Source organism: Podarcis liolepis (genome assembly GCF_965112155.1).
Source record: "Podarcis liolepis genome assembly, chromosome: 7".
Classification (NCBI taxonomy): domain Eukaryota; kingdom Metazoa; phylum Chordata; class Lepidosauria; order Squamata; family Lacertidae; genus Podarcis; species Podarcis liolepis.
In genome coordinates this window covers 73918260-73944916 of record NC_139561.1, presented here as the reverse complement: position 1 = coordinate 73944916, position 26657 = coordinate 73918260, and the positions used below count along the sequence as shown (strand labels likewise).

The 26657-nt window shown below is 45.3% G+C and overlaps 1 protein-coding gene across 1 annotated transcript; it reads right to left on the bottom strand.

Moving 5' to 3' along the window:
• Positions 1-1113: 1113 nt before the first annotated feature.
• Positions 1114-24335, bottom strand: LOC310710941 (IgGFc-binding protein-like). Its single transcript, XM_083512280.1, has 13 exons — positions 24272-24335; positions 20120-21355; positions 17956-18296; positions 12059-12632; positions 11096-11700; positions 10120-10687; positions 8671-9257; positions 7444-8017; positions 6832-7031; positions 6231-6372; positions 5398-5636; positions 3239-3522; positions 1114-1471 (listed from the first exon to the last, which is right to left on the bottom strand). The coding sequence occupies exons 1-13, from the start codon at positions 24327-24329 to the stop codon at positions 1462-1464; spliced, it is 5418 nt and encodes a 1805-aa protein (XP_083368406.1). The 5' UTR covers positions 24330-24335; the 3' UTR covers positions 1114-1461.
• Positions 24336-26657: the final 2322 nt, after the last annotated feature.

The following is a 26657-nucleotide window of genomic DNA, read 5'->3' as shown; positions in this document are numbered from 1 at the left end:
TCTAAGGGTGCAATATATCATCACAAGCACAAAGTAATATTTGAGGTTCTTCCTTTACATAGCTTTTTGTTGTTTTTATTTACCTCAGAAATTTTACCTCAGAGTGGGGATGGCCCTACAATTAGGTGGAAGCTAAGCAGGGAGGGCAGCAGCAACAGCCACCTTTCCTGAATCCCCAATAATTCCCCTCAGTATCCACATGGTATCTCATAATCTGGCCTGCTGCCTCAGGGGCAGTGAGGAAAATTATCCTGCCACCAACGCTGAGGTTAAGATTCGACTGCCAGTCTGGAACATGAAATGGGTAAGTGGGGTGGGGGGGTGCCATCTTGTCCTTTGCTTCAGAAAGCAAACTACCTTCAACCATTGCAGGTGCATTTCAGCTAATATGTGCAGTGCGTGAACTGAATTATTCATGGCACAATCTACTGCCCTGTTCTGGAAAACTCATCTCATTCCTCAGTTAGTTTAACTGCTAGTCAACCTGAGGAGACTGTCATGGGTGGTGTATTGAAGGGCCTGTTCAACAGCAATGTCCTGACTGAAACATTCTCCTCAGACAGGCTGGCCTGGTTCCATTTTCCAAACACTTTTAATTTATTCTTGCCTGTGCCGTAAAACTCTTTGTATTGGTTTCGGGGACCAGCTGCTTCAATCTATTCACATGTTTGCCGTTTGATTTTATTGTACAGTTGACTGTGTTTATTGTAAGGCCCCCTGATAATGCAATGTTTAAATAAAAACATAAATTGAAGCACCTCTTTAATCTAGCCTTTGACACAAGAGATGTGTGCTTTCAGGACTCACCATATTCCTGTGATGGTAATCAGTTTTAACTGTTTTTAATTCTGAATTTTAAATTGTTGTAGTCCACCCTGGGGCCTGCTTGCAAACAGTGCTTGCATACATCAATTAATTAATTGCGACCTGAGGAGTATTTTTTAACTTTCAGTGAGGGGATCAAAATACAGAAAGCTATGCCCAGTGGCGTAGCGTGGGTTGTCAGCACCCGGGGCAAGGCAAGTAATTTGTGCCCCCTAACCCGTGGATTTGCGCCCCTAACCCCCAGATGTTGCGGCCGGCCCCCCCTGCACCCCCCACGCTACGCCACTGGCTATGCCTAGCCTTCTTTCAAAACTTTCCCAGGAACAGTGCTGAGGGAAACCTCCCCCCATGTACCCGGCCAAGTCATTGTTACATATTTAGACTCAAGAGAGATTAAGACAAAATTAAGTCAGATGTCTTTATTAGGCATAATCTGTTCCCTCTCACATACCTTTAATTAAAAGATCTGAAGAAATAGATTTACTGAACAAAGTCATTCTAATGAGATTTTGCCAGGGAATACCCAAATTATAGGATTAAATTCATCATTTCACCAGTCACCCAAACACCAGTTTCCCCTTACTACAATTCAGTAGCTTCAGTCTGGAACTTTCAGTTTACCAAGTGAATCTTCTCTCACGCCACACTGAGAAGGGAAAAGAGAAAGTGAGAGAAAGTAGCAGTTAGAACATAAAATGGACTGAACCGTGGTGCAGTTAGGCAAAATAAAGACTCAATGGTCTTATGGAACATCTCTTTTTTAGGTCCTTTGAAATGTCACCTTTTCTGTTTGGGATCCGTCCAGTCCACCATACTGAGTGGAGCTATAGACTTCCAGCCTCAAGTCCCACCTGGTGGCATTGCTAGACCAAACAAGCCTCTACTTCAGTAAATTCAGTGAAGCTCCTAATGTAATAATTGCTGAGTTTGCTCCCATCTAAGGCAGCAGGGGAAGCCCTGTGTTCCCTTGGTGTTCTTTCTTTCTTACTTACTTTCTGGCCAGGATTCTGAGCACTGCCATGTGCCTGGATCTAGCTACTTTTTAATTTCCAGAACGCACATGAGTATAGTGTTTCTCTGCAGCATCATGAGAACATATGAAGTTGCCTTTTTCCGAGTCAGACCATTGGTCCATCTAGCTCAATTGTATGCACCATGAGTGACAGCAGGGGTTCAGATAGGAGTTTTCCCCAGTCCTGCCTGAAGGCACCAGGAATTGAACATGAAACCTTCTGCATGCAAAGTAGATGCTCTACCACTGAGCTACTTCCCTTCTCCAAATCAAAAGGGCGGCTAGGCCCAACTGCTCCTGTCAGAGACGTTTGCTAGAGGAACTTGGCCCAAGCCCACCACAAGCCTTGTTGCCTGAAACCTTGTTTTGCACATTGATGAATAATTGGAACATGTTGCACAGTAAAATAATTTGCAAGATGCATATTGGGCGACACACACAAAAGGAGTTGATTCAAGTGCTCGAGAAATCTAACCATGGCACAATTTGATAAGATACTAATTAAGAAGTCATATCACAGTGGTTCTTCACGGTGGTTTATTTTCCCTTTTCTAAGTCATTTTATGGTTATTTAAGGAGAATTTTTGGACACCCTTCAAAGTCAACCAATTTAATTTTTTTCTGCTGTTCTTAGTAATGAATGTTTTATTTTAACTTTGTTATTGTATATCATTTTCTTCTTGTTAATTGCCTTGTGGGGCTTGTTAGGGGTGAATGTTGGTGGGTGGGTGTGTATCTAAGTTTGCTGACAGAAAAGCACAGAACATTTATGAAAGAAGCCCATATGGCTTGCCTCACCTGGTGCGCTCTTCATTTCATACAGGTTTTCCCATTCATGTCAATACTACCCACCAATACCCATGAGAACAGAGAAGAGTTGCTTCCACTGAAATGAATGGGTAAACCATTCCAGTTGGGAACTCCACATATATATTTGAATCCCATCACTTGCAAGGGACTGTAGAATTCCAGGGCATTTCTGAAGATCCAATTGGCTGGATCTCATCCAGTTTTAATAAAATAGTCTGTCAGACCAGATTCCAATTTTTCATCACTCTAATTTTGTTAGTTTTGTGGTTTAGTGGTTTAGATAGAATCCAACACATTCTTTACTCCACTAGAGGGCCTGCTATTGCCTTCCCCACCAGTGGAGCCAAGTAGAAAGCTGCCAAGTTCTTGGTGGTGGCAGCAAAAAATCTGGATTGCTGTGTTACAGCCAAACTTTTGAATTGGATCATCTTGGTGGTGAAATGTGGGGAGGGGAAGAGAGAGAGAAAGGGAGATTTGGAACCTCTTATGGGGCACCATATCACCAACATGCTTTTGCAATTGTCAGTGTAGCTCTTTTTGATGGCCTCCATTCAGTCATCCACAAGGAGGAGCATTTAAAAGCTAACTTACCAGGGGGTGAAATCTCTAGCTGTCCAAGATGTCAACAACCCAGGAACATCAATTACTTTCACTTCATTTGGGCCAATTAGGTCATCCGTCTGATCATTGTTGAAGTTTCCACACGCCCCACACACTTGTCCTTTCAAATCTGGACTAGCAGTCACCTGCACCCCTCCAGCTAGGTTCAGGTTTATTTCAACTTGAGGCGAACTCAGGGTGATGACTTCACCAGACAGATTAAGTATTATTGACTCTGTGATTTTGGATGGGATCTGAACTGGCAGCCCATTCACCTGAAACACACAAAACAGTTAAACAGGACAGAGAAAAGAGAAGCATACAATGAAACAGGGTTCTCTTCCAAGTGTTTGGCATCAAACTAGAGCTATAAGGTTTAACTGGTTTAATCTGGAAGATTGGGGTTGGGGTACATGTGGCCAACCAGAGGTTGTGGGACTACAACTCCCATCATCTTTTATCATTGGCCATGGTTTTGGGATGATGGGAGCTGGAGTCCATTAACATATGAAGGGTCATAAGTTCCTCATTCCTGCAGAGTATACTGATTTGTTGATGACTGAGAGCAACCTTGGGGGCTAGACCCTGCACCACCACACGGAGTGGTTAGGCGAATGCCGCTGGTCTCCATGAATACCATGATTTTTGTAGTGGCAGCCATGTTTTGTTTTTGTTTCTTACCCACATGGTGATGGAAATTCCATTTCAGATCAAGGGAATGCCCAGATGGAAACCCAGACAAGGAGGGCCCTGGGACAGCATCTTTCATTTTCCAAGGGCACCTAGAACAGCTCTGTTAAGGGCCCCATGTTTGATTACATTTATATCCTACCATTTCTCCAAGAACCGTATGGTGTTGTACATGATTCTCCACCCCAGACCCCTCATTTTATCCTCATAAACCCTGTGCGGTAGGTTAGCTACCCCACCCTGTATTTTTGGAAGCCTTGTTAGAAGCTACTGCAGAAGAGTGAATGTGACTGACATCATGAGATGAACTGGTGCCTGAATGGTGATACCAAAGGGGCAGTGATTCTTTGGGGAAGCTGAGGCCTAGGCATTTGATCAGATTTATTTTATCCTTGGATAATTGTAGCTGACATAGTAGTAGTGGCTAAAATAGGCTTGCCATATTTCAAAAAGTAAAATTTCATTTTTAGGAAACCACCATAGTTGTTGAACTTTGGTTTTGTTATTGATTTTTTTAAGGAAGCTTCCTCTTTCTGGCTAGGCCCTGGATGGCATATTTCAGTTCTGCAAAGCTGGGCTGTTATGGACTCCTTCACAAAGGGAGAGATTTTAGATTTAGATTTGCAGAGTTGGAAGGGACCCTTAGGATCATCTCGTCCAACCCCCTGCAATGCAGGAATCTTTCACCCAACACATGGGACTCAAACCCACAACCCTGAGATTAAGAGTCTCATGCTGAGCTAGCCTCAGAGAGAGAGAATGCTTAATGCACACACAAAAACAAAACCCTCCCTGCTCAGAATTCCTTTCCTGACAGATGTGGAGCATTTCAATTCAAGAGATCCGGGGGGGGGGGGGCAGAAAACAAAACAAAAACCGGGTTGCCATATGTCCGGGAAATTCCTGACATCTCTTAAAATTCAAAAAATTCCCCCTGGACACCATTTTAGGTGTCCAATTTGCTGGCATGACCATAATTTTCCAGACGTATGGCAAGCCTAGGCTAAAACATCCAGGACCAAGGTGAAACTGTTCAAACATCCTTGTCATTTTTGCTACTGCTAGGAGGAGTAATGTTGCAACATTGATACTATGAAAATGTTGGTGAGGGGTTTTATTTGCCATTACATTTACCTTACGTTGCTTCTTTATTCTGGCTGTTAATATGAAATTATTATCGCAATTGTTGATTTTATGATGTTGTGTTCTCATAAGCCAGTATGAGCATGATTGTGTGTGTGTGTGTGTGTGTGTGTGTGTGTGAGAGAGAGAGAGAGAGAGAGAGAGAGAGAGAGAGGGAAAGCGGCATACAACTAAAGTGGTTGTGGTGATGATGTTTATAATACAGTGACTGACCCAAAGTCATGGCAAAGTAGGGGATAATAAAATATATATTGTATAAATAAATATTTTGATACGTAAGTAAAACTTCTCCCTTTCTTGTTCAGCTTTCTACTTACCCAGGCTTCCTTCTGTCTATTCACAGTAATAAATAGACCCTTGTAGAAGAAATAGAGCAAGTTGGCAGTGACTACTCCATTGGGTGGACATGACGAAACTTCCACAATCACACGGAACCAATAATCAGAGTTGAAGTCACAAAGGGAAGTCAGTTGAAAGGTGCCAGGAGCAGGGACTTTCCCAGAAAGGCCATCAAAGGTGGATAGCTGAGCTCCAGGAATCAGGGAGCAGCGGGACTCTGTTGGGAAGATAAGTTTGAAAATATACAACCTGAAGTGTATGGAATTTCAAAAGCCTAAGCCTTCTGGGGCAGGATGAAACCAGGACATTGCCCTCTTCTATGTGGAAGATTTGGAACTAGTAGTTTAAGAGATCTGCTTCCTCCTTAGTCTTCTCCTTACTAGATTCAACATAACCAGTTCTTTTAGACTTTCTAGATAAGACCTTTTATAATCTTTGTTGCTCCCCTTGAAGCCTTTTCTATTTTGTAAATAACCGTTTATTGTGGCACTGTGAACTGTGACTCCCTACTTAGAAACATTGGAAACTGCAATAGTCAGAGCCATTGGTCCATCTAGCAATATGTTGTCTATGCTCACTGGCAGTGGCATTCCAAGATTTCAGGCAAGAGACATTTTGCGGTTGACCTGGAGTTGCTGGGGACAGAACGACCTTGAAAAGTGCTTTTTTAAAAATTTCAAAGGAAGTTCCCATTGGCACCAATGGAGGGCTGAATCTATAATGCCCTGTCAATAAGGAACCCAAGAAAATATAGAGAATCCAACAGTGTTTACCCCTCTGTTCACAAGAACAAGCAATCATCAAAAGTTACCTATCCTGTTGCATCGCATGATGCCATCGATCACCTCACAAGTTTCTTCTCCTTGGCAAGTGATGGCCTCACACCTGAACCCTCCAACTGCAGTGCAGATACATTTCTCCTTGCAGTCATTAAGCACCACGGGTTCATTAGGCTAGGGATCAAGAGATAACACTGGTATACAGGGGGAAAGGGTCAGAGAACATAGCCTGGGACCACTTGGAAAAGAAAGATTTTCATAGTAAAGGAAACCATCACTGAAAACTTAAGACGAGCTGGACTTGATCTGGCCACTGGGCATCAAGACCAGAATTCTGTTCCCATGGTGGCCAACAAGAAGCCCTATAGGAAGCCTGCAAGCCGAATCTGAGTACAACAACATTCTTGCTCCAGCAGCAGAGATAGAAGCTAGCCATGGTGACTAATAGCCATGAATAGCTTTCTGTTCTGGAAATATGTCTAATCCTCTTTCACAACCATTCAAGTTAGTGGCCACCACTGCCTCTTGTGGGAGTGAATTCCATAGTTTAACCAGAGATGGCTGACAAAAAGGGTTGTGTATAGGAAATCAAATACTATCCCCATCACCACCACTGCCTCCCTCTCCACATACCGGGAAATATCTGCCACGCTCAAAGCAGCCACACTCATCCAAGGAGATGCATTTCAGGCCATCAAAGAAGAAGCCAGGATCACACTGGCAGCCCTCGACACAGTATTCCGGGCATCGAATGTGGTCAGTCAGTCCAGCACAGTTGGTTTCACAGATGTTGGAACAAGTGGTATAATAACTGTTGGCAGGGCAAGTCACGGCTGCAAGAAAAGGGACACAGAGGGTTAATCGGGGGGTCCCGCATATAGCAGAAGCAGCAGAATTCAACCTGCCTGCTTTGGATGGGCATATGTGATGCTGGCCAGAGCAATGCTAGTCAACAAAAAGACCAGGTCACAGGATCAATGAGATTTACCCCTTCGATAAGTGGAAGGAAGCAATGGAGGTTGATGCGTTAGAGATGATGAGATGCTAGCCCAACAACCTCAGTCAGCCCCCAAGTGGTCCTTGCTTGCTTACAACACCTTTTTACTTACAACAAGTCGGCAATGGCTCTGCCCTTCATTGCCTCAGGCACCACTTTCTCCTTGCCTTGTGCCTTGCCTGTCTCAGTGGGTACCAACCACCACTGGAAAGAAGGGAAAGCAGAATCAAGGTTCTCTTGGTACTCACGGCAGAAGGTTACACTTCTCCAAGGCTCAATAGTGATCCTGGCCTCCTGGCAGGCTTTCATGTAGCTCTGGAGGCTCTGGCACAGGATCTGTTGGTCACCACCTCCTACACACAGGTCATTGATGCAGTTGTCCAGATATGGCTCGGGGTTCACTATGGCATGGCACGCACTGAATGGACCATTGGATGTAGTGAGGAGCCCACAGGAGCTGGGCTGTTTGAAAGCTTCTTTCTTCTCCTCCGCACAAACTAAGCAGCCCTCTGCACCACACCCATCCGAGCAGGATACGCCCAGGACTGGAATTTTCCAGGCGGCACCAAATTCATTCACATCAGTGACCACGGTGCCATCAGGGAGCTGGAGATCGTCACTCTGGTCTCCATTGTAGTTCCCACACAAGCCGCCTATGTAGTCCTGGTAGATGCTGGGAATAGTGACCCTCACGTGGGAATACAGGTCGTAGGTCAGTGCAAAGCCAAAGGTGGAGTCTATTGTGATACTGAGCCCGTGCTGAAAGATTCTAAGTTGCCCAGACAAAAGATTCACAGGGAGGCGTTGAAATACTCCATCCACCTGGAGAAATAAAGGGGATTGGCCTACTGAGTAGGGTGTGCTATGCAGAATAAGGGCCAATCTAGCCAAGATGCCATTCACACAATTAGCAGCTGGCAGCTTAAAAATATATTGCAAGCTCATATGGAATGGACCTCGGTGAGAGAGATAGGGTCTTTAACGTTTGTGCGCTTTGTCATAGTCCCAAAACAAGATGCGTGATCTGCAGCTGCTATTTCTGTTGGGCTACGTAAGGAAAGCTTCCATTCACTCAAATGGGATCTCTTTTCCAATGCAAGGAGCAAACACAGGGATAGGATGATTCAGATTTGAAAGTTTAGCAGTGTGTGGGGGTGATGGTGATGATGATGATGATGTGTTAGGCCTCCCTACTGCACAAACTCACCCAGTAGGGTACAAACTTGGATTAGGCTACCAAACCTGCAATTGACTTCTTAGAACCATTCACACAGTAGTTATGTGTGTGAAAACTACTGCTTCTACTCTGGCCCTAAAAGAAGGATGGTGAGCAAATCATCTCCAAAACAATCTTCTAACCCATAGGCAAATATCTCAGGATGATTAGCGGGTGGCCTGATCCTGGTTACAGAGTGAGTAGGAGATGAACGCCCACCCCACCAAGCTTGTCGATTCAGCAGCATGAAGAGACTCACCAGCACTACTCCCCAGTTGTTCCTCAGCAAAACAAGCTGCTTGTCAAGGACCTCCACATAGACCCTCGTAGGAAGTGTGATCTCCCCATTGCCCCAACGCTCATTCTTGACAATAACAACTAAGGGTTTCAAGCTCTGGGTTGGCTTCTGCAGCTTGGTTAAGACGTAGGTGCAGGTACCCTGGAAGTTAATGATTCGGCCATCGAAGGACAGATAGAGGTCACCAACCACCGAGCAGGTGGCATTTCCAACTGCGTGGCACTTGCGGTACCCTTCCACCGTTTTGCATTCTTCATTGGGGGTGCAGGGAGCGGTAACACACACCACATTTCCACCAGCCTGGCACCTGCAACGTTCTTCGCAAGTTGGATAGAAATCTTCCAAGGCTGGATAATAGCGTCCCTTGTAGAAGCAGCCACACTCAGACATAGGGACGCAAGTGTCAGAGCTCCTGACAAAGCCCTCATTGCACACACAGCCCTCCTCGCACTTCTCTGGGCATCGAGGCAGGACATGCAGGCTGCTGCAGGTCTGGTCACAGCCCTTGGCGCAATGTTCATAGTGACTGTTGAGCGGACAGGGTAGGGCTGCAAGTGCAAAACAGAGAGGTTAGCCAATGTTATGCTTTAGTGGTCTCGTGCAAATCTTGCATCTACAAAGCAGTAGAGGCTGGTCCATTCAGGACAATATGGACCTGCCCCACCAAACTCGGCCTGGCTTTACCCAGCCCCACCTGAGTGCTTTCTTACTTTCAACCAGTGCAGTGGGTGGCAATAACTGCCAGCTTCCTTCCCCTAAGTCTTTGTGTTGCCCCGTAAAACCCTGCAAGGAGGATGGGGAGAAAACTATAATTTGTTGTCTCTGTTTCTCATTGTTTCTGGCTCCAACTACTCTTGAGCTCCCTGCCTTGCTCCCTACAAATCCTGCCATCACTGCTAAGAGAGGATCGATGTGCAGCCACATCACAGGTCATGGTTGCTAGAGTCACAAACAGGGGATGGCATGATATCATATTCTCTCACCTTTTCTGGCAGGAGGGGGAACAATCGAAAGTGGAATCTTCTTCCTGTCACACTTTTCCAGCTGAGAGCACACTGTATTTTGAATTGGACTATGAACTTTTGCAACTTTAAAGGATGGTTGCCTGGATCTGTCTAAAGCCCTGTAGCCTGCGCAAGACATATATTTGACTAAACATGTGAGTGTGTGCGTTTATATAGACAGTTTGAGAGTGATTTCTTTGTTAAAAGGGAAACATAGAAGGGAGATGATGAAAGTCTGTCTGGTGGGCTTGGAGAGTTACCTCTTTCTTCTCTCATTCCTTCTCCCCTGTTTCTAAACTGTTCTTTTATCTGCACTGATCTCTCCTCTCATTATCTGCTCCTAGACCCTGCTGGAAATGAACTTGACCTTCCTAGCAGGAACTGCTTCAAACAATGGAGCACTCACGGCAGAAGGTTGCAGACCTCCAGGGGTATATGGTGACCCCAACAGCTCGGCAGTCTGCAGCATAGCTGGCGATGGCCGCACACATGAAGGCATAGCGTCCCTTGTAGAAACAATAGTCATAAATGCAATCTTGGAAGGCGCCCTCTTCGTCAACCTGGTCGTGGCACTCCCGGAAGGGCCCATCCTTGGCCACAATAAGCCCACATTCCTGGCCTGCTGCACGCTGCTGGGCAGCTAATTCTTCCATCCCTGGACATTTGGGGTCCACTATCTCCTTGCATCTTGGGTCAATGTTCTCAATTCCACTGCCGCCAAATACTGGCCTATCGGGAATGAGAATGCTCCCAGGCACAAGGGCATCATCTTCAGGGTTCCCGTTGAAGTTTCCACACAGGCCACGCAGGATGTTGGCATAGGTGTTGGGCACCGTGACTGACACCTTGCTGTCCCAGTTAAAGGTCACCACGAGGCCAAAGTAAGTCTCAATCACAGCATCCCGGCCCCTCCTATATAACTTGATTCTTCCTCCAGCTGCACTATAGGGAAGGAAGGTGAGCAAGCCTTCGACCTAGGAAGACAGGAGAAGATGCTGCTGTTGAAAAAATGAAAAGGATATTTGGAGCTCTTGTTTCCCACCCCCATAATCTCAACAGGAGGTGTGGCAAACTCCAGTCCAGGGATCTAGTGTGGCCATGCAAGTCTCTATCTGACACCTTTGACCTTTCTGCGTTCACACACCCAGCCCCCGATTTGCACCCCCCTTGAGTGCTCTTGCCTGGTTGGAAAGCCAAACTCCCACTGGTATATGCCCCAGTGTAGTCCTTCCACAACTTAATAGGGAGGAGGATGTGGTCAGAATTAGTTTTCGTTGGCTGTCAGCCAGCGGACAGTGGCCACAACACAACAGTCCTCTGCAAATGGCAACAGAGGGGACTAATCATAACCATAATGATATCCCACTGTTAGCCAGACTTACCAAGACTTTGCCAGAATGTTGCCTGCTGACTATAATCTCAACATCATAGACGTTGACTTGAACACTCCGGGTCCAGGTCACAGCAGTATTTCTCCGGTATTCATTCTGAACATAGACACTGAACCCTTCCAGTTCCAGGGGTCTGTTGAAAACCTCAGCAAGCACATAGGCACAGGGCCCTTGGAAATCAAATCTCTTTTTGTCAAAGCTCAAGTAGTGGGGATCCCCAGATGCAGAACAGGTGCTGTTCCCAGTCGGATAGCATCCCCGCACGCCTTTGACCACTTGGCACCGTTTCGTTGGTTTGCAAGCACTAGCTGCACACTCCACCACCCTCCTGGTCGGGTTGCACACACAACGCTTCTGGCACATGTCATCCGCCCAGAAAGCCTCATTGGGGGCATAGGGGCGCCCTTCGTACAGACAACCGCAGCTGCTCTTGGGGATGCATGATCCTTGGCTCAGCACAAAACCCTCAAGGCACTGGCAGCCTTCGACACACACAGCTGGGCAGAGCTTTGGGCCTTGAATTTGGTCATCCATACAGGTGGCTGGGCAGGCTGTTCCGCAGGTTTGGTACTGGCTGTTCGGAGGGCAGTCCAGGTCTGTAGGGAAGAGAAGGGGTTGGGTGGGTCACAGTGGTGATGTTATGTTGACCCTACTGGCAACATGGACTAACACAGCAGGTGGGTTCTGAATACAAATCTTGAGAATGAGAGCCTGGTCTTCTGCCCTGCCACCCAGTTCCTACACTGAGTGCACTACTGTGCATTTATATTGGATCACATCCCCACTATGCATTCATAGCATTTTTAGACCACTTTAAGAATTATGATTTCCCCCAGAGAATCCTGGGAATGGTGGCTTGTTATTTAGGAGACCGCTCACCTTTAAGACTCCCATCTGAAACAAGGCCCCCTTCAGTTAGTTCATCCCCTTCTTTTCCTTGCTTTGCATACTCACAGCATCCAGAGTCCCTTCTCCAGTCACCAATTTGGGTTCCCTTGCTCTGGCAGGCATTGGCATAGGCTGCCAGGGCATCACACAAGGACTGTTTGTTGCCTTCGGTGGAGCAGACGTCAAACACACAGTTTGTAAAGTAGATTGTGGGGGGCACCTTGGCATGGCAAGAAGCAAAGGGGCCATTGGAAACCTTGGTTAGCAGACCACAGTAGGCCTCTGACTCATACTTCTGGGCCTGATCGGATTTGCAAGGCTTACATGGCCCATTGCAATCATGCCAGCAAAGGCTGCCAATAGTCGTCACCTCCCAGCTTTCACCAAAGGCCGGGATGTTAGGGGCTGTGGTGCCTGCAGGGGTTTCGAAGTCATCGCTGGGATTCTCGTTATAATTCCCACATAAGCCACCGACAGCCTCCTGATAAGCACTGCTGATGGTGACACGGAGATGGTGTCTCCAATCGTAAGATACCTTCAGCTGGAAGTCCGTGGAAAGTATCACAGAAGTGCCAACCTGCAAAATTTGCAAGTTCCCATCCTTCAGATAAATGGGCAAGTGTGCCCGGATACCATTGACCTGTATTACAGAGGAAGAAAGACACGAGAGAGTAAAATCACCATTTGCTCATGTGTAGCAGCAGATGCTAAACTAAACTAAGCTAAGCTAAGCCTGCTTCTCCATCTATTGGGCTACAACTTTTGGCCGTTTTTTGATACGATTGGACACCATCTGGATGCCATGAACCTTAAAAAACTGCATGGATTTGAACCAAATTGGACATGTTTGTTCCTGAGATCCATGAGCAGGTTTTCCTCTTTCTTTGCATATGAGTGGCTGGCATTTTGAATCATGGAAGGAACCTTTAGAAGCTGCACTGATCCTTTGGTTTCTTCTGCTTCCCTAGCAATGCCAGGTACAAATTTGCTGGTGGCTTATATGTAAAGATGTCTCAAAAGTCAAGATGGCAGGGCCTAAAAATGTCACCAGTCAAGTGAGGACTTCAGGGTTGGCGTCATCGGTAATGGCAGATTCCCTCTAAGCTTCTGAGGGACCAGCTCCGTGGGATCGGGTCTGACCGCTGTGGCGAAGCGGGGACCCTTCAAAAATCACAGGCGGGTGAAGCCTGTGAACGTGGGGACTCGGCGGGCACCTTTTGCGCCCCCCCAAACAGCGAAGGGACCCGTTTAAGGGCTCCGGAGCGAGACGGGGTGAGTGGCGCGGTGCTGAGAGTCGACTGCTTCTTCTGCGGAGTGAAGCCGCACAGCCGTTATCGGAGAGTGCTGACTTTTTCCTGGGACAATCTGACTTCGAATATAACTACCCATGAGTAGGATTAAATTGGATTTAAAGGGTAAAATAACTTAATTCGGCACCGAAGCGGGAAGTTATAAACAGGAAGTCCGCCTTCCTTTCTTGTAAACAGATCAAAGCAAAGAGACTGTAAGCGGAAACTCTGAAAGACGTTTGAAAAAAGACTTAAATCTTAACATCAGGAAAGTGATCTCCCCTCCGGATTGCAGGAGAGGAGGGGGGAAAGGTTCGAACTGTATTTATCTGCAAAAAAAGAGGGGAATTAAGCTAAAATCCACCGCTTAGAGCCTGGGAACGGACTGCCCTGAGACAAGGAATGCCGCTCTGTGAAAAGCACTATCGGTAAGCACAGGACTTTTGACAGCTAACTCTGCAAGAGAGATACTGTGTTTCTGGACTTCTCCTGGCTTTAAAGTAACTGCTTAAAGTAACTGATTAAGTGCAACTGAAACTGTTGTTTCCCTGTGAATTGGGGGACTTATAAAGACTATTTTCTTTTCTTAAAGTTGCAAGCTTTGGCTGCTACTGTGTCCCCCTAGAGGAGGTTTGACATTGCTACAATAACAACTGGGCTAGGGAATTTTCCATTCCAAAACAAATTCTAGCCGTGGGATCGACCTTGGACTCCCATGAGAGTGTTATGGCAGATGGAAGAGGAAAGTTAGAATTGACTCAGGAAAAAACTACTAGGTCTGGCAGACCTTATCAGACAGATACTGCGTCGCAGCGAAGAGCTTCAACATCTGGCCCTTCTGGACCATCTGGATTACCAGGGGCTGCACCTCCACAAGTTAAATTAAAAGTAATGTCATCCGAAGATGTTTTGGCTCAGGCACTAGGGAAAATTAATGAATCTTTGGAAAATTTAACTAAACAAGTAGCTGAAACAAATAAACAAGTAGCTGAAGCATCAGTTAAAATTGACCAAAACACTACAAGCATTAATAATTTGGGACAGAAGGTGAATACCAACACAGAGTCTATTGAAAAATTGTTACAGGAATCTGCTTTGACCCGAAAGACAGCCGAAGAAGCAAAAGATATAGCAACTGCCACTCAAGAGAAGATACCACCGATTTATAGGCAACTCGAGGACCACGGTTTGACACTGTCTATGATTGAATTGAAGGAGAAACAAAGAAATTTAAGAATCAGGGCTGTACCAGAACTTGAGAAAGATAACTTGACTGAATTTCTTACGCAGGAGTTTGCAGATTTTTGGCAACAGGATTTGGGGAAGGAAGAATTTAAGATAGTGAGTGCATTTAGACTTGGAGGAGGAGGAAGGAAGAACAAGGTGAGAGACTGTTTGATTACCCTTCGAACAAAAGAGGAGAGAGACAAAATCTTGAATCTGCATTACCAAAAGACTTTAGAAATTTACGACTCAAGTGTGGAGATATTTAAGGACATCCCAAAACATCTTTTGGACTTAAGGCTTAACTATGGAGATCTGGTTACCCTGTTGAGAATTAATAGAATCATCTTTAGGTGGGAATTCCCTCAAGGCCTGTCCTTTAAATATAAAGGAAGAAAGATAAAAATAAGATTAGTCAATGACAAAGATAGGTTTTTGAAGGACCACGGAGAAGATCTACAGAAAGAAGCGGAATCCGGAGAAGAGCCAAAGCACTGGAAAAAGGAATACTAGATATAGCAAACTTATCTTTTGGATTGCATGGTCCAGAGAAAGTGACACCACCGACAGAACAAGAACAAACAATTGGCGCAGTTGGAGGTAAAGCGAAGTAACCCCATCATGGCTCTGCAACTGTTAAGTTGGAATTGTAATGGTCTCAATTCTCCTCGGAAGAGAAAAAGTGTTTTTCATTTACTAAAAAAGGTTGGACTTGATTTGCTTACAGGAAACACACGTGATAAGGCTACACAGGAAAGTATTGATTAACAAGAGATTGGGACAGGAGTTTATTTCATCTGATAAAGTTAAAAAAAGAGTTGTGATTTATGCAAAGGAGAGACTATCACTGAAATTTATTTTTAAAGACGATCAAGGAAGATTTGTGGCAACTGAAATTCAAGTTCAAGGAGAGAAATTTTTGATAGTAGGAATTTATGCACCGAATGAGGGGAAATCTGAATTCTTTAAAAAGTTGCATGAGACCTTAATGGACTATTTGGACTATAATCTGATCTTGATGGGGGACATGGATAGAGTAGTATCTACAAATATGGATAAGGCACAAAGACAGGTAGTCACCAAGGATGGTAGACTACCGAAAACATTTTTTGAGATGACAGACAACTTGGACTTAGTCGATATTTGGAGAACAAAGAATCCCTTGGGAAGAGAGGGAACTTTCTTTTCTGAAGCCAAGATGACATGGACTAGAATTGACCAAGTATGGGTAACTAGAGGAATGGCACCAAAGACAAGAAAAGTGGAAATCCGCCCAAAAACCTGCTCCGACCATAACGCTGTTAAGATGGAAATGAAACTAACACCAACTGGCTCCCTTAGATGGAGGATGAATGACACATTTAGAGATGAAGAAGTGCTTAAGAAGGCCCCCAAAACCTTGAGAGATTATTTTGGGATAAATATGAGCACCAATGTGGAAAAAAGAGTAATCTGGGACACAAGCAAAGCTGTCATGAGAGGGTTCCTGATACAACAGAATGTAATAAAGAAGAGAAGCCAAAATGAGAAGAAAGATAAAATTTTGGGGAAAATAAAAGAAAGTGAGAAGAAATTGAGAGCAAAACCAAAGTCGCAGGAGATTTTGAGAGAAATAAAGTTATACCAAGTACAATATATGGAAATGGTGAATCAGGAAATAGAATGGAAAATTAAACAAATGAGACAAAAAACATTTGAATCAGCTAATAAATGTGGGAAATTGCTGGCCTGGCAAATGAAAGAAAGACAAAAATTAAATACTATCACAAATTTAGAAGTGGAAGGAAAGAACATACACAACCCAACTGAGATTAGAAACTGTTTCCAGAGGTATTCTAAACAACTATACACACAAGGGCCACAGAAAGAAATGGACATAGACCGATTTCTGAAGATAAATGGATTACAAAAAATCTCTCAAGAAAGTAAAAAGTAAATTAATGTTGAATTATAAAATAACTGAACAGGAAGTAGAAGGTGCCATCCAAAACATGCAATTGGGCAAATCTCCAGGACCGGATGGGGGGCTGACTTCTAGATATTATAGATCCTTGAAAGAGTGGTTAATACAGCCTTTAAAGGAAGTCTGCAATGAAATATTGGAAGGGGAAAGGGCACCAGAGTCCTGGAAAGAGCCGTACATTACACTTATACCGAAAACAGAGACTGAAAAGACTCAGCCCATATCATTACTTAATGTGGATTACAAAATTTTTGCAGACATTTTGGCCAAGAGATTGAAAAAAGTGTTGATGGAAGAGATTCATAAAGACCAAGCGGGCTTTCTCCCGGGAAGACACTTGTCTGACAATTTGAGGAATATAATTGATATTCTGGAAAAACTAGAAGTGAACATAAATACTAAAGCAGTTTTGATATTTGTGGACGCGGAGAAAGCTTTTGATAATATCTCTTGGAGTTTTATGAAGAAGAACCTATAGGGGATGGGGGTAGGCCAAGGTTTTGAAAACGGTATAAGTGAAATTTATTCGGAACAAAAGGCTAAACTAATTGTAAATAATGTGGTGACGGAAGAATTTAAGATAGAAAAAGGGACAAGACAAGGTTGCCCAATTTCCCCATTGCTTTTTATATCGGTCCTGGAGGTTTTGCTGAACATGATTAGAAGGGACCAGCGGGTTAAAGGTATACAGGTCGGAGCTAAACAGTACAAATTAAGAGCATTCGCAGATGACTTAGTATTGACGCTACAGGAGCCAGAATCTAGTACTAAAAGGGTTTTAGAATTAATTCAAGAATTTATCCGGTGGCAAGATTTAAACTGAATAAGTAAAAAACCAAGGTTTTAGAGAAAAATTTAACACCGATTGAGAGAGAGAGGTTTCAGAATGAGACAGGCTTGATAGTGGTTAAGAAAGTGAAATACCTGGGGATTAATATGACAGCCAAAAATGGGAACTTATTTAAAGACAATTATGAAAAATGTTGGACGGAAGTGAAAAAAGACTTAGAAATTTTGTCAAATTTGAAGCTTTCACTGCTAGGCCGTATTGCTGCGATAAAAATGAATGTATTGCCTAGAATGTTGTTTTTGTTTCAAACATTGCAAATTGTGGACAAGATGGACTGTTTCAAGAAGTGGCAGACAGATATTTTTAGAGGGTAGGAATTTGCTGAACCAACAAATCGAATTGGAATACACAAAAGAGAGGCGTGAGGAGGTCCGGGAAATAAGCTAATGAAAAATAAGTAATGGAAAGATGGAGTTGATTTTAACTTTTTTTTTGTATTTTTTCTTTTTTATTTTTTATTTTGTAATACTTTGAAAATCTTAATAAATATCTTATTTAAAAAAATGAAAAAATTTCACCAGTCTTTTGTTTTACAACTTGAACATGTGCAGTAACCATCAGCTCACATGGCCATCATGGACTCGAAAGTGGCATTGACCTTGCCTTCTGAATCAACTCTGAATCGATCATCACTCACCTGTACAAAACCAATTTCTGATCTGGTCATGGTGATGGTATACCCATAAACCTCAGTTGTCACCACGGTCACATAAGACACTGCTTTGTTCCCCCGGTTTTCATTCTTGGCAAAGATATGGAAAGATGGAAGTCCAAAGGTTTCAGCACGTGTCTTGACAAAAGTGTAGGTGCAAGTGCCTTGGAAGTCATACTTGCGTCCGTCAAAAGTGTTGTAGTGCGGGTCACCCATTGCCCAGCAGGTAGCATTAGAGGATGGCACACATTGCGGTAGACCATTTATCATCTTGCACACCATGCCTCTACGGCACAGCACATTGCTACAGGTGAGTTCTGGTTCAGCTAAGGACAGGAGGGAGGAAGTTATTTGCCAGCACTCTGAACCAATTAGAATTCACACAAAGTTTGCTACCACTTTGAAGATTTAGCAAACCTTCATATTTTTAGTTTCAAACACTTTTTCAGATCTTGAAACTATTAAATTAATCATGCTGATTAATATTATTGCAACAATGGAAACTTTTTAACTTGGATGCCGTATTGCACATTGCTTCATCTACTATCCCTAAACTCAGTTGCTTTCAAAATTATGAGCATTATTTTTAAAATAAATGAGGAGAATAAAAATTATTGCAAGCAAATGGGGTCAAATCTCTTAAATCTTACTATAGGTCTACAATCAATGACTGATACCTGCACCACATTGCCCCCTAGTGCTGCTCCTTCTTAGTGAGACTAGGCGTTATTTATACTAGGAATGGGGAACCTTTGGCCCTCTCTATGGTTTTGGACTCAAAGTCCCATCAACCATAACAAGCAAGGCCAATGGTCAGGCATGAAGGGAACTGGAGCCCCTTGACACCTGGTGGGACACAGATTCCTCATCCCTGATTTAAACAGAAGACATTTCTTTTCCCTCTTACTCTGAAAGGGGGCATTGACTGAGATTAGAAGCCCAAGTGAATTGCCCTCCCCCATGAACCTGGCACTGGCAGCAGGGGTTCCACAGCTGTATGTGTAGCCATTTCAGTGCTGAGGGGGATGCTACCCACTTCTGAATGTCCTCCCACTCTCTGCAGCATGAATCCCTACATAGGGTACAAGCTTTTTGAGTTGTCTTCTGGAAATTGGTAACAGAAGGGTCCTGAGGCTACTGAGAGGCTGTAGCCCCTGCATGCCAGAAAGAAAGTCAAGGCAGGGGGAAGACCAAGCTGGCCCCATCAATCAGCCAAAGAAGCAACGGGTGCTTGCTTCCCCCCTCCCTACCTTAAAGCATACAGTAGCACCTTGGTTGTCGAACTTAATCCATTCTGGGAGTCCGTTTGACTCCCGGAACTGTTCGAAAACCAAGGCGTGGCTTCCGACTGGCTGCAGGAGCTTCCTGCACTCAATCGGAAGCCACAGAAGCCGCGTCAGATGATTGACTTCCAAAAAACGTTTGCAGACTGGAACGCCTACTTCCAGGTTTGCGGCATTCAGGAGACAATGTGTTCAGGAGTCAAGCCATTCGACAACCAAGGTACCACTGTGCTCAGCTCTACCTATCTGTGGTCCTGGAACTGCAGAATGGAACAGAAAGACACCCTAACCCCAACCATTGGCCGAAGGAACAAGAGCCTTCAACTGCTATTGAAGAAAGAACACTAGAGTGGAGGCTGACCTAGTGGGGCACAAGGGTCATTGCCCCGCCAACCTGAGTCTGCCCTCAGCCAGCTTCCATGTGCCTCCATTCCTAATTGCATCTAGTCCAGAGGATGGCTCTGAGTGTCACCTTCCTCCTTACTCTCAGTGTAGCATTCGTATAACTCAAAAGCGAGAAGGATGGGGACTAACCTCGAGTTAGCTTGCCCCACCTGTTATTGATTCAACTCCACCTACTATTGGCCTCTCTGCCTTCTGTCTCCACCAGTCCCAATGGACTCTGGCTGCCACTGCTAGCAAGGGAAGATGTGCCTGGTCTGAACTGGATATAAGCACTCTCTTGTAACTCCTTACCTTGCTCTTACCTTGAAGAACCAGTCTGCCCTTTCTAACTTTTCCCTCTGCTTCCCTTTCTTTGTCTAATGGGTGTCAGAGCCCTCATGTATTTTATTATTATTCCTTGTCTTAAAAGCAGGATAAAAAGACATCAAACACATGGATAAGCTTTGGAACCTTCTACTTACGGTCTCTGCCGGCACCACACGACCCATAGCCATTCGCATTTGCAATGCCCACACTGATGACGCAAAAATGGGACAGGGGGTTTGCCACTATGTAGGGCACAAGTATATCTGGCAGGTCATATCTCCCCCAAGAGTACTCTGAGCCAGGAACGGGTCTCCACTTCACTCCGCTCAGAAGATTCTCATTCACCGTGAGACCACCAGTCTCCAAACTCTTCACCACCAAAAGAATAGAGTTCTGAAAGCCGACTTGCCCATTCACATTGTATGAGAGGCTGTAACTTTCAATGTCTGGAATCCCTATCAAGAAGGTGTCGTAGCTAAAAGACCGGGTGCTCCCACCATTACTATAGAGGAACACCTGTACCGGAACATCGGCCGAGAGGTAGATTGGGGTTTGGGGTGAGATCTGAATCTTCTGGATCTGCCCACGTCCCAGGCTTTTCGTCTGCTTTGATGTACCCATCTGGTAGTTCAGGATGGTGGCTTGGGATGCTGAGACATAAAGGGTGTCAGTTTTGGTCTGCCAAGGTATAGGAGGGGCCACAAACGTCTTCCCCCAATTGGACACGGGCAGGAGCTGCTCAAAGACATGGTTGCATTTAGTGTACCTCCATGAACAGACATGGCCGGACAGGACAGCTACTGGTAGCTGAGAAACAATCCTAGTGCCGGAAAGATCACCTTTTCCTTGCAACTGGACTCCAGTGAAAGCATTTAGTGTCACTCTCAGTTTACTTCCTGCGGTGTATGTTTGCCCATTGAAGGTCACTGGGCTCGTCAGGTGGATAACGACCACATTAGGTCCCTGGGTGGTTAAGACAGCAAACTCTTGTAAATATTCTGTAGGGCCTATGGCAGGACCCACAACATAATGCTCAGTCCCTAAACTGCTCACAGGGTAGAGCAGAGCAGTTTCTGTGCTGTAAGGCTTGGAGCTCAAGGATACCACCGACACATCTTTGTCGGACTGGATCCGGACAACGCTAGAGAAAACTTTGCTGCCGATGATTTCCGCAAAATTTGGGAGCTCAACTTGCACCATCTTCCCCTTATTGACAGTGAGCCTTCTTTTAAAGTTCTTTTCCTGCGGGCAGCCTTCACAAGGGACAGAGACTGTCACGGTGGTCGAGTCAGAGTAAGCGATGATCTGCACTTCAAGCTTGCCTTGCTGGTCATAATTCTGCATAAAGGAGGTGGCAAAATGTGTCCCAAAGCTCCTACCGAGGCAGGTAACTATAAGGGCAGGCAGAAAAGAGAGTGAAGAAGAGGGTGGTAAAGGATATTGTGAGGTTAGACATGCTGAGTTAGAATGATCTCAGTCTCCTCCAGCCTTCTGTTTGCAATATCAACCTCTCAGTGTATTCCCTTGCCCCCTAAAATGAATGCTCTCGTCCAGGTCTTCATCTAGCCAGGACAAGGGCTGTGTTCTCCCACTGAGGTAGAAATGGATGGCTCTGGTCCACATCAATTTCTCATGTGTTCATTTCTAAGGATTTGTAAGAGCCACATTTCATTCTAGGCAACTTTCTGAGGGCCCCAGGGCAGGCTGGGCTGAGCCAGAGGCAAATGTGGGCAGAGCAGCAAATGTAAATCTTACCCTTCCACAGTAGGCCAGTTTCTACGCCTGCTAACACACATAGAGACATGAGCCAGAGGAGCATGGGGCTTCAGTAAGCTGCTCAGCTGAGGCACAGAAGGCTCCCCATGCCACAGCTGAGGAGCCTCAACAAGTCTCTGGCTAGCAAGGAGACTCTCCCCAGTACCCAAAGAGATCCTCATTTGGCTCTGGGGTTGGTCTACTGAGTGAGTTCCAGCACCTTTTTTCCACCTAGGTTTAAGGTGCTGGTTTTGACCTTTAAAGCCCTATGCAGCCTAGGACCCATGTACCTATGGGACTGCCTCTCCTGGTATGTCCCGTGGAGGACCTTAAGGTCCACAAATAGCAACACTTTGGAGGTCCTGAGTCTCAAGGAGGTTAGATTGGTTTCAACTAGGGCCAGGGTCAGCACTGGCCCCAGCTCTCTGTCACAAGAGACTAGGGCCTTGCGGGACTTGACATCTTTCCGCAGGGCCTGCAAGACAGAGCTGTTCCGCCTGACCTTTGGTTTGGACTCGGTCTGACCCTTATGTTTCCCTCCCCTTATGGTCTTGATTTATCAGCTACTTTAAAATGAGACTGCATTTTAAATTGCATTTTAACCTGTATTTTAAATTGGGGTTTTACTGTGATTTTATTGGTGTTAGCTGCCCCGAGCCAGGGAGGGCGGGGTATAAATAAAAATTTATTATTATTATTATTAGCAAAAACAGAGAGAAAGCACTGGGAATTTCTATGTTTCCTAGATAACTGGAGTGTTTAAAGATTATTTTTTTTAAAATATATAGCAAGGGTGTCAGGGGACCTTATGTTACAACTTATACAACAGAAAATAATATTTAGAAGTTATCGGACTCCACTACATTTGTATAGAAAAGGATTGTCTAAGACATCATTTTGTTGGAGCTGTAATAAGTGTAATGCTTCTTTATAACATATGTTTTTATAATGTCCTATACTTGGTAAGTTTTGGGGGGAAGTCATGGATTATATAAATATGACTGTGGAAAAAGCTAGAATTTTCAAAAGATAATATTCTTTTGAACTGTGTGCCTACTGTAGGGAATTTGACAACCAGACAGCGTAAATGGATTCTCTATGGCCAAAAGACCGATAATGCTGCATTGGAAAGATAAATATAAAGCTCCATTTATTCAATGGATTGAAGACCTGACTTCACTTCCCATTTATGAATGGGTTGCTTATAGACATAGACTCTGCAACGACAAGTATACTGAAATTTGGAAGTCATTTATACAAAAGGCAGTAGGTTAAAAATGGTCATTTTTAACTGTTAACAATTGTAATTGCGGTATACTATTTTCTTTTTTCGCTTTTTCTTCTTTTCTTCAGGTTTTTCTTTTTTAAAAAAGCATCTGTTTCGTAAAGAAAATGAAAGAAAGAAAGAAAGAAAGAAAGAAAGAAAGAAAGAAAGAAAGAGGGTTCTGTCAAACCCCTAACTGAAGATTGTAGGTAGTGAACCTGGGATCTTCTGCAAATGTTTTATCATTAAACCACAGCCTTCCTCTTTCCTCCTGAAACATTCCAGCAAACATTTCCTCTGCAACCAAGTTCTCCTCTTCTACCAGATACTCACGTCAGTGATGGAGTGTGTTTTCATATCATTCGGGGCAGGGGCATAGCTACTGGCTACGGCATCCGGAGCAGTAGGGGCTGGGCGATCTGCCCACGAGGGCGCCGCCACGATCCCACCTCCGCAAACTGCGCATGGCACCACTGCTGCTGTCCACGCGTGGCACTGCTGCTGCGATCCGTGCACAGCACTGCTGCCGCAAACCCGCCACCACGATCACGGCAGTGGCAGGAGGGGAGCGCCGCTCCACCAATCCGCCCGGAGGATTTTGTCACCCTCCCCCAGGGATGGCACCCGGGACGGTGCCCGCCACCCACCCTCACCTTCCTCCACCAGTGACTGGGGGGCACACATTTCGGGGGGCAGAGTGTGACGGGCAAACAGAGCTGCCATGCACTAGCCCAGCCTGAGCCACAGCAACACCAGCCCCGAGCTACTTTGCAAGGCTGGAATGACCCCAGCTTTGCAAAGTGCACCTGGCCCTGCAGCGCTTTGCGAGGCTGGGATCTCAGGGAAGGTGGCGTGAGAAGGATGCCGTGCACCCTTTGATCCCAGACTCACCTGTGAGGGCCTGGGATCGAAGGGTGCATGGCTGTCATGTCCTCCTCCCACCGCCCTCCCAAGCCAGCTCCATGGCGGAGGGCTGGCTCAGGGAGGGTGGCATAAGCAGCACACTCCCAAGAAAAATGTTCCTGGGATGCTCACCCCAGTAAGCCCTCTCTGCTATGCCCCTGACTCACATTTATCTGCTAGAAAACTGAGCAGCCTCCCTGTTTTCCCTATACCTCCATCACCCCATTTTCTTTTCTCAGTTGAGCTCTTGGAAGCTCCCAGGTGCCTGTCGGGCCATTGGGAGAGAGAGAGAAATATTATTTGCCTTCTAATTACAAAAGCATATTGTTCTCCCACCTGTTTTCTTCAGTTCGAAGCCATTGCCTCCATTCTCATTAATACTCACCCCAGAATGCTGAGCTCCAGGCCCAAAGGCAGATGAGGAAGAAGCTTGTCCTCCCCATGGCTGGACAAGGAAAGAGAGAGAAATCGTGTTTGGATATTATTTATTTTTGTATTATTTCACCAGATATATATATATACCACTTGATTGTAGAAAAAGACCTCAAAGGCGTTTACAGAAAAGATAAAATATAAAGCAACAGAATTATTACTTTTTTAAAAAATACAACCATGATTTAAGACATACAGAAAGTTAAGACTACAATAAAATAGCCTAAAACAAATTAAAACTCATACAAACTGGACAGGCGTTCCTAAATAATAGTATCTTCAGTAGGCACCCAAAAGAATACGGTGAAGGAGTCTGCCTGATATCAATAGGCAAGGAGTTCCAACGTTTCAGTGCTGCCACAGTAAACAATCAAGTTCTTACAGATGTGGTGTGAGTATTACGCGGCACCTGTAAAAGTGAGAATTCTGCCGATTGAAGTGGTTGAGTGGGTATATATGGGGTAAGTTAATGGGGTATGGAGACTAGAGCTTATGGGGCACTGTCCTCAGCCAGGCCCTGCCTGCCTGCCTTCATATTTGCAAGCAGCAGAAGAAGAAGAGTTTGGATTTGATATCCCGCCTTTCACTCCCTTTAAGGAGTCTCAAAGCGGCTAACAATCTCCTTTCCCTTCCTCCCCCACAACAAACACTCTGTGAGGTGAGTGGGGCTGAGAGACTTCAAAGAAGTGTGACTGGCCCAAGGTCACCCAGCAGCTGCATGTGGAGGAGCGGAGACGCGAACCCGGTTCACCAGATTACGAGTCTACCGCTCTTAACCACTACACCACACTGGCTCTCAGTATCCTCCTTCTTAGTCTTGGTTTCCCCTTCTAGAACTCCACAGGGAAGGAGATGGGGACAAATCTAGCAGCAATCAGTTCCGTCTGTCAATATTTTTGCCTTCGCCTGTTAGCCTCCCTGCCTTTGCCGATCCAATCACAATAGGCATCAGCCACCACTAAACATAGCTAGTTTATTATTGTTCCAGGCCAGGGGTCAGCAAACCTTTTCAGCAGGGGGCTGGTCCACTTTCCCACAGACCTTGGGGGGGGGGGGCGAACTATACTTTGGAAAGGAAAAAAAATGAATGAATTCCTATGCCCCACAAATAACCCAGAGATGCATCATAAATAAAAGGACACATTCTACTCATGATTCCCAGACTGTCCACAGGCCAGATTTAGAAGGCGATTGGGCCGGATCTGGCCCCTGGGCCTTAGTTTGCCTACCCATGTTCCATGGGTGTGTCACACTGCTGTCACCTCCCAGAAGTTACTGTAAACTTATCTCCAAAGAGTCTCTCCATCTTGGCACGTAGGAACAAAACACTCCTGAGGCTCCCTGAAGACTAACTTAAGAACCCAAGAAGAGCCTGCTGGATCAGGCCAGTGGCCCGTCTAGTCCAGAATCCTGTTCTCACAGTAGCTGAACAGGTGCCTGAGAGAAACGGGCAAGCTGGATATGAGTACACAAGCACTCTGCCCACCTGTGTTTCTCCACAACTGGAATTAAAAACTACACTCTCTTTGACATCACCATTGTGGGTAGTAGCCACAATGTAGTAGATTTGGCTAATCCCCTTTTAAAGCCATCCAAGATGGCGGCCCTCCCTGCCTCCCATGCGAGCAATTAAAGGTGTCCATTATAGTGGTGGCTAGATTGTGCCTCCCCAATCCCCTTAAGCAAGAGCCGACTTCCCCGACTAAAGACTAAGGGTGTCCTTCATGAAGGTTAAGTCCATCCATGGCCAGCATGAGCCATATGCTTCTGGAGACCAGTTCCTGGGGAGCACAAGTGGGGAGAGTACCGTTGCACACAGGTCCTCCCTGCAGGTTTCCCATAGGCATCTGCTGGGACCCATGAGACAACAGGTTGTTGGGCTAGATGGGTGTTTAGCTTCGTCTAAAATAGGATGGGGCTGTGCTGAAGGACAAAGGAAGTTAAGGAGAACAGTAAGAAACTCTGTAGCTCCTTAAAAGACCAATAAAGCTATGTTGTTGCATTTGCTTCTATAGGCTCAGGGGTGCCAACCTGGATAAAATATTGGGGGGGGGGGGCGGTAAGCCCTGCCTCACATAATCGATCACAAGACATGGCACATGCACGCCATTTGAATGGCAAGCCCCTGCCCCCCCCTCAAATATTTAATGGGGGTGTGAAGGGACCTCAGCCCCTACAAACTGGATCCTATGTACAGTGGTGCCTCGGGTTAAGTACTTAATTCATTCCGGAGGTCCGTTCTTAACCTGAAACTGTTCTTCACCTGAACCACCACTTTAGCTAATGGGGCCTCCTGCTGCTGCCGCACCGCTGGAGCACAATTTCTGTTCTCATCCTGA

What these genes read in the sequence shown, in the direction of transcription:
- LOC310710941 (XM_083512280.1), bottom strand. Translation starts at nt 24,329, where the DNA reads ATGGGGAGGACAAGCTTCTTCCTCATCTGCCTTTGGGCCTGGAGCTCA. An exon ending in GAGAAGGGACTCTGGATGCT is followed by an intron (nt 11,701 to 12,058) that starts GTGAGTATGCAA and finishes TCTTCCCTACAG; the next exon opens with ACCTGGACTGCCCTCCGAAC. An exon ending in CATGCGATGCAACAGGATAG is followed by an intron (nt 5,637 to 6,230) that starts GTAACTTTTGAT and finishes TCTTCCCAACAG; the next exon opens with AGTCCCGCTGCTCCCTGATT.